The sequence below is a fragment of the Canis lupus genome, chromosome 9, assembly GCF_011100685.1.
Source record: "Canis lupus familiaris isolate Mischka breed German Shepherd chromosome 9, alternate assembly UU_Cfam_GSD_1.0, whole genome shotgun sequence".
In the NCBI taxonomy this organism is placed as follows: domain Eukaryota; kingdom Metazoa; phylum Chordata; class Mammalia; order Carnivora; family Canidae; genus Canis; species Canis lupus.
The window spans coordinates 44,175,623-44,183,700 of record NC_049230.1 but is presented as its reverse complement, the minus strand read 5'-3'; the positions used below and the strand labels follow the sequence as shown (position 1 = coordinate 44,183,700).

Here is an 8,078-nt window from a genome sequence, read left to right as displayed (position 1 = left end):
CCTTCCTTCTCTTTCTCCTTTTCTTAAAACAAAACAAAAACCATTTAGGTCATGAAAAAAAAAAAAAAAAGGCAGGTAATGTAGCCCCAGCCCCTCTAAGATAGACAAAAGAAACATACTCTTCAAAAGGGAGATTTAAAAAAAAAAAAACAAAACAAAAAAAAAAACAAAAGGGAGATTTTAGGATGCCTGGGTGGCTCAGCGGTTAAGCGTCTGCCTTTGGCTCAGGGAGTGATCCTGGAGTCCCAGGATCTAGTCCCACATCAGGCTCCCTGCATGGAGCCTGCTTCTCCCTCTGCCTAGGTCTCTGCCTCTCTCTCTCTCATGAATAAATAAAATCTTTTTTTTTTTTTTAAAGGGAGATATTCAAGGGCACCTGGGTGGCTCAGTCAAGCATATGCTTTTGGCTCAGGTCATGATCCCAGAGTCCTGGGGTTGAGCCCCACAGTGGGCTCTACCCAGTGGGGAGTCTGCTTCTCCCTCTCCTTCTATCCCTACCCCCTACTCATGCTCTCTGGCACACGCTCACTCTCGCTCAAATAAATTAAAACCAAAAGGGAGATATCCAAATACTAACACAACAGCCATAAGAACCTCAAAACCATGAGATATACCAACAGAACGATGAAACTCAAAAGACAAAAGGTAAACAATTATCAAGTGTAAGCAAGAACGTGGAATAACTGGAAGTCTCATACACTGGTGAAGTATATTTTGTATAATTTATTGATAGTTATCTACTAAAGCTGAACATATTCCTAACCTATGGATCAGCAATTCTATCCCTAAGAAATACCTAACCAAAACATATTTATGTGCAAACTAGAAGACAAGGATCAGAATGCTCCTACAAGTATATTCCATAATAACCCCAAATAGGAAATAATGTCCATCTATAGTAGACTGCATAAATACTGTACAATCTAGAAAACACGAAAAATTAATCTATAGTGTTAAGTCAAAGGCAGGGGGCAGGGTGTGCCTGGGTGGTGGCTCAGTTAGTTAAGCATCTGGCTCTTGGTTTCCATTCAGGTCATGATCTCATTGGTCATGGGATTAAGCCCCACGTTGGGGTCCATGCTCAGCAGTCTGCTTGTCCCTCTCCCTCTGCTCCTCCCCAGCTCATGCTTTCTCTCTCAAATAAAAATCTTAAAAAAAGGTGGGGGGGGAGGAGTAATAAGTGGGCCAGGAAGGGGTATGAAGAGAGCTTCTGTGGGTCAGATAATGTTCTTTTTATACCAGATCTGTTCACCCTGTGTAAACCAATTAAACTATATACTTTATATGCACTTTATTTTTTTTAAATATTTTTTTTATTACTTATTCATGAGAGACACAGGGAGAGAGGCAGAGACACAGGCAGAAGGAGAAACAAGCTCCATGCAGGGAGCTGGACGTGGGACTCGATGCCCTGGGCTGAAGGCAGCGCTAAACTGCTGAGCTACTGGGGCTGCCCTATATGCACTTTTTAAAAAATGCAGGTTATGCTACAAGTTTTAGAAGTTTATTACGAATGTTCCAGTAACTTCTGCCATGTACTTATCATAAGTAGAACTTCGAATAAAATAGGGCTTTTTTGGCTGTAGTGCCAGAAATCCAACTGAAACTTGAAGAAAAGGCAGGGTAAGTATTGGTTTAAAATATCTAAAAAAACCAACTAGAGCCAGAAAGTAGAAAGTAATCAGGTGTTTGTCCTTCTCTCCACTCATTTCTACTCTTTTGTGTGGGCTTTATCCTGTCAAACAGTGAGGCATTCATTCTCCCACAGAATTCTGGACTCACCTCAATCTTTGAAGTCGACAATGGTAGTGGAAAACATCTCTTTAAGTCTGACAGCATCAGAAGTGGCCTCGCTGAAGTCACATACCTTTTCCTGGAGCCTTTTCAACCCCTTTTGAATCACAAGATTAAGTAGTGAAGGGGGTTATTTTCCCAAGGGAAAACCAAGATACTGTACTCAGAAAAGGGTAATATGAATGCCAGAGATGCAAAAACATCTATCTGGAGATCAGAGAAAACCCTTAATTTGTAGTTCACCCCTGAGTTATGTCAAATTTTGTTAATAAATAAAAGTAATATATAGGGATCCCTGGGTGGCACAGCGGTTTGGTGCCTGCCTTTGGCCCAGGGCGCCATCCTGGAGCCCCGGGATCTAGTCCCACATCGGGCTCCCAGTGCATGGAGCCTGCTTCTCCCTCTGCCTGTGTCTCTGCCTCTCTCTCTCTCTGTGACTATCATAAATTAAAAAAAAAAAAAAAAGTAATATATATAGCTTTTCCTATCCAAAACATCTAGGCTGCTTGTGAAAATCTCTGAACTTCCGGGGGAAAGGAATCGAGTTTCTTATTAGAACTCTTGGGACTCCAGTCTTCTCCCTCCTTGACTCTGTCTTACATACTATGTTCCCAATACACAGCTCTAGTTATAACAACCCCAACAAAGGAACCATATTCCCTACAGAGGTTGAAGATTTTTAGCCAGCCTGTCACTTGTGGTCCTTCTACCACCTCACCTGAACTTTTTCAGTTACATTATATCACTCTATGTACCTGCAATCAGTGCTTTTTAAGTGTTTGTCACCAATCTATTTTATTTCTATTTAAAGATTTTATTTATTTGGGAGAGAGTACGCACACAAACGCAGAGAGAGAAGTAGACTCCTCACTGAGTACGAACCCAGCACGGAGCTCAATCTCGAGACCTGAGATCATGACCTGAACCGAAGGCAGATGCTAAATGGACTGAGTCATGTGGGTGCCCCATCACTGATCTATTTTAAATTATTAGGATACAACTGATAATTAATGTGTCAGTCAAGAGATACAGGCATTGAATTTCTTGTTACTTTCCTTTTTGGCTTTAAAGGTTTATTTTTATTTTTAAATTTTTTAGAAAAGATTTTATTCATTTATCCATGAGACACACAGAGAGGCAGAGACATAGGCAGAGGGAGAAGCAGGCTTCCCACAGGGAGCCCAATGCAGGACTTGATCTCAGGACCCCAGGATCACAACCTGAGCCAAAGGTGGACGCTCAACCACTGAATCACCCACGCGCCCTGGCTTTAAAGGTTTAATAAAATGATTTATGAATACTAGATTTGATCCTTAATATAATTTCTTTTCTAAAAGCCAATATTCTTTTTTGTTTTTTTTTTAAGAGAATATAGGGGGAGTGGCAGAGAAGAGCAAGAATCTTAAGCAGACTCCACACCCAGTGCGAGCCCAACATGGGGCTCAATCTCACAACTGTGAGATCATGACCTGAGCTGAAATCAAGAGTTGGGCACTTAAGTGATGGATCCATTCAGGTGCCTCCAAATGTTAAGTTCTTTATTAGAGTACATAAAATAAGAGGCTCTTTTTTTTTTTTTTTTTTTAATAAGAGAGGCTCTTAAATAGGCTACCTGGATCTTTAGCTAACTTCATTTAGATTAAATGTCTCCATCTTTTCATCCTTAGCTAAAACTGACTGAAATAATATAACTAATTTACCAACTTGCTAGGGTTTCAGAATTAAAGTGATTTTTAACTAAAAAATAAAAAAGGAATTGTGGCATAAATTAAGGACATACTTTTAAAATAAAATATGAGCACAAATTAAATGTACAAACACATCACTATTTTTATTTGCATTTAAGCCAAATATGCTGTGAGCTAGAAGTTACTCGACAAGATGTATGATCCCTATTTTATACATTAACACAAATTTCAGAACACAAAGTACAGCAACAGTTTCTACTTTATTGTTCAAATCCACATATTTTTATCCAGAATACAGTACTTATAAAAGTAATACCTCTTGCAACAAAACCAACATTATTAGGAGAGTTGTTTGAATTATTTTTTAATGGTTATAGTGGAGCCCATTTTCCTCATTAAGTAACTACAGGGATTTAACACTCTTGAAGTTGTTTGAATACAACCAGGTATTGATAATTAAATAAATATGTATCAACTCACTCAAATATTCAAGATAAAAGGACTTATTTTTTACTTAAACCAAAAATAAATTTTGGAAATATATTAAAAAATAGCCTCTCAACCACTGTTAACACACTCCTTTATACCTTCACACAGCATGTTCCAGGAGTTATAATCTTCTGTGCTTTCACAGGTCTACTTGGGTAGTTATCAATCATCTTCTTTTTCAATATATGTCTTTGCATTAACCCGTGCCATTTGTCTGGCCAGGTATCTGTCTCTAGCTGACATTACAGTTTCTTCATTGCTTCGCTTTGCAAACTTGTTCCCCACCTCATGTGGTTTCTCTTGTTCTTTGCCCATCTCTTGACATTCCTCTGTGAGTCTGTGTTTTGCTCCCAGTGATGTTTCAGAACTGGAGGGTTTCTCTGAGTTTCTTTCTTTGTCCTTTTCCGTATTTCTCATTTTATTGGATCTTTCCCGGTCAAAAAACCTATCCTTTGCCCTAGAATTTGGGCTGCTTTCTTTTTTGTCTCGGTTTCTTCCTGAAGATTGAACATTTATTTCTTGTTGTTCTCGATCTCTGTACTTATCACTGTTTTCATGTCTTTCTTTCCTTGCTTTCATATGCTCTTCCTTTTCTTTGCTTTTCTCTTCCTTCTCTTCTCCTTTCTCACTGTGTCGGTCATGTTCATTTCGTTGTCTATCTCTTTCTTGTTCTCTTAGGGAGTATTTCTCCCTTTTCCAATCTCTGTCTTTTCTTTCTCTTTGGTCTCTTCCCCTCAGTTTATCTTCGTGTTCATGCCTCTTCCAGTGGGAATCTCTATGACCAGCATCTCTGTGCCTATGGGAATCCTTCTTTTCTTTTCGGTAATCACGGTCAGTGTAATAGTTCTCATTATCCCTGGATTGTCTCTCTTGGTGCTGATCTTCCCTTTTCTCATGAACTCTTGACTTGGACCTTTTTGTATGGCATTTGATACCATGCTCTCTTTCTTCACTAGAAGATGGGGAGTGCCTCTGATGCTTGGAGTCACTCTCAGAAGTCTCTGTGATTTTTTTCCTTCTGCAGTTCACTTTATTATTTTCTTCCATTTCATCATCCTCACTATTAGCATCAAAGTCACTGTCTGCATCTGGGTTTTCCCCTACTTGCACAACAGTTTGGAGACTGCATTTCTCACGTGGTATTATTCTGTTCTCTGAACTTAATTCATCAGAATAACCCCTTGATTTCTCTTCCTTTATCTCAGACCTTAAAACAACACAAAATGCCACATTATCATTGAAGTAAGCACATGAAGTGTTCATGCAATTTTTCTCAATACTTAAACCTATACAACTACTAAATGCAAAAGGTGCTATTTAACTTGTAAACATTTGCCAACTAGTATTTTCTAACCATTTAGAATATTTTCAGAAAAAGGTAGAAGTGAAATAGAGAAAATCAGGCTTTCTGTATTGGACCACTAGAACCTTCAGGCATTAACATTTTTATAGACATGACAAAGAATAATTGGGAAAAGTAAGATATATTCTGGATCTAAGTACTATTTTCACAACATGAAGTTCAAGTTGCAGCTCTTTGCTGGATTTTTCTCTCTTTAAAAAATTTAAAAATAGTCCTCAAAATAAGTAAAGATGATTTTTTTTCACAGTGAAATCTAATTCTAAATATCACTAAATAATCTCTTATGATTAAAAAAGCACAACCTTCCTGATATAACCCTTTGGCACCTATCACAACAAAATGGGAATTTGTGAATCCACCTGATTACAATCACTAACACTAAAAATTGTTTACATAACTTACATTTTCCCAACTGATAAGTGTGGCTAATTTATTTACATCAATCACACATTCATTCTTATGGATTACTTAATAATCATACTAACAGAACAACTGTGGTTCTCTGGGAATTGCTGGCAGAATTGTCTGGGCTAAAGGATTATCTAATAGTTAGAAATTCTATTATTAGACTCCAAGAAAAGTACAACTACCAAATGACATTATGGAGTTTCATGGCTGGCCTCACAACTATTCCTGATGAAACTCTAATAGAAATTCTTTTTCCATTCAAAAATCTCTCTTCAAATATACTTTCTAAGACTTATAATTTTCATCAATTTTGTAATCAAACCCAGCATTTGGCAGAGCAAAGTATAAATCTGATTCCGTCTCTTTAGTCATAATTCCCCTCTTTCCTTCAGCAGCAATACAGACTTAGATCCTCTAATCTGAGGTTTCTGCTCCAAAAAACCATTTACTCAGATATGAGCTCAGGACAAATTCTCCCCTTTACCTTTAGCTATATACCTATAACAGTCATTTCACCATTCTTACAATACTTTATGATTTTATCCAAAAAACCCCTCCAATACTTACTTTCTATGTCAGTGCTAATGGACATATCTACAGAAATTGTAATGTTCATATCTGTGCCATCTAATATGGTAGCCATTAGCCAAATGTGGCAACTGAGTACTTACAATGTGGCTACTATGACCAAAATTTTAGGTCTTCAACAGTCTACATGTGCCTAGTGGCTACATTATTAGGTGGTACATTTCTAGCCCTTGATACATGAATCTTATGTTTTATAGATGCCATGTTCTACTTACGAAAATAAACCACTTATTCTATATACTATCTGAAAATACCTGTAGGATTACTGCAGAATAGAAATATTTGAACTAAATCTGCAGGTTTTTAATTAAGAAAGTATAAATCCCTAGCAATTCAATTAGATCAGGTTTAACTGACAACACAATATGCAATGCTGTAATCCCCTATCTTTCAAAGGGTTAAAATGATCCCACAATTATAGATTATGAACAGAATCTTTCTTCTTTCTTCTAATATTCCATATGCCATGTCTCACCTGGCTTCACGAAAGCTGCATGTAGGTACTTCCTCTTCACCAACTGCTTGATTTAATAGGTGTCTATAAAATCCACTGAGATCTTTCTGCTTGGTTACATCCAAACGTGCTAAGAGAGGGAAGGCAAAAGCGAGAGGAAAATATTCAACAAGGCACAACACAGTTCAATTTTATGGTGTAGACAATGTAACATACAGAGTGTATAAAACTACTCTCTAGATCTGTAGTTGGCAAACTACAGCGTTCAGGCCAAATGTGGCCTATATTATTTTGTAAATAAATTTTATCGGATGTAGCCTTGTTCATTTATTAAGGCTGCTTTTGCCTTAGAAAGGCAGAACTGAGTAGCTCTAGCAAAAATCATATGGTAAACAAAGCCTAAAATATTTATGTGGTCTTTCACAGAAAACATATAAACTGGTATTCTAGATGAATACCCAGTACATGGTTAGACATAATATTATAGATTTAATTTTCTTCTATTTAAAATTGATGAATATTTGCCAATTAAGCTATTTAAAAGAACACAATGTACTTAGATCTTGAGAAATGACCATGAGTAGAAAATACTGAAATAAAGTACTAAGACATTCTTTGGCTCCTGCACATCTTCTGTTATTTCTTGAATTAATGTTATTCTTTTTCTTTTTTTTTTTTTTTTTTTTTAAATTTTTTTTTTTTTTTTTTATTTATTTATGATAGTCACAGAGAGAGAGAGAGAGGCAGAGACACAGGCAGAGGGAGAAGCAGGCTCCATGCACCGGGAGCCTGACGTGGGATTCGATCCCGGGTCTCCAGGATCGCGCCCTGGGCCAAAGGCAGGCGCCAAACCGCTGCGCCACCCAGGGATCCCCTGTTATTCTTTTTCTAAATGCCCATCCTTGAGTGATGTTATTCTAGTTTTCTAAACCCAGAAAATACAAGTTAGATTTAAATCTTAGTTTATATTGTTTCTGACAAATATTGTGGTGTTGTGCCTTGTAACAAAGGTTTTTATATTTGGAATCATTTTCTAAGGCAATGACTTGTAACAACCATAGTTTTAAGCAATAAAAGGAGAGTTGTGAAAAGTCCAGTAGAAGTAATAGTTACTGAGAGTGCAGCTGTGTTTTCAGTCATCATCTTTTCTGTTTTATAATACTACAGAATATCATAACTACATCTTGAATTCATACACATAAATGAGGACCATAACATTATCATCTAGGAGTTCAGGGACAGAGCACATGGCTAAACCACAGGGCAGAATTTTGCTGCTTGTTTCCTTCTCCCC

At 37.3% G+C, this 8,078-nt stretch overlaps 1 protein-coding gene across 4 annotated transcripts in view; it reads right to left on the bottom strand.

Moving 5' to 3' along the window:
• Nucleotides 1–3,606: 3,606 nt before the first annotated feature.
• Nucleotides 3,607–8,078, bottom strand: part of NSRP1 (nuclear speckle splicing regulatory protein 1) — a 54,395-nt gene continuing 49,923 nt past the window's right edge. For all 4 annotated transcript variants that reach the window (XM_038548407.1, XM_038548404.1, XM_038548408.1 and 1 more), the window contains 2 exons: nucleotides 6,806–6,914; nucleotides 3,607–5,178 (listed from right to left, as the gene is read on the bottom strand). In XM_038548407.1, the coding sequence (XP_038404335.1) occupies nucleotides 4,134–5,178; nucleotides 6,806–6,914 (1,154 nt within the window). In that variant the 3' untranslated portion in view covers nucleotides 3,607–4,133. The remainder of the gene's footprint in view (nucleotides 5,179–6,805; nucleotides 6,915–8,078) is intronic.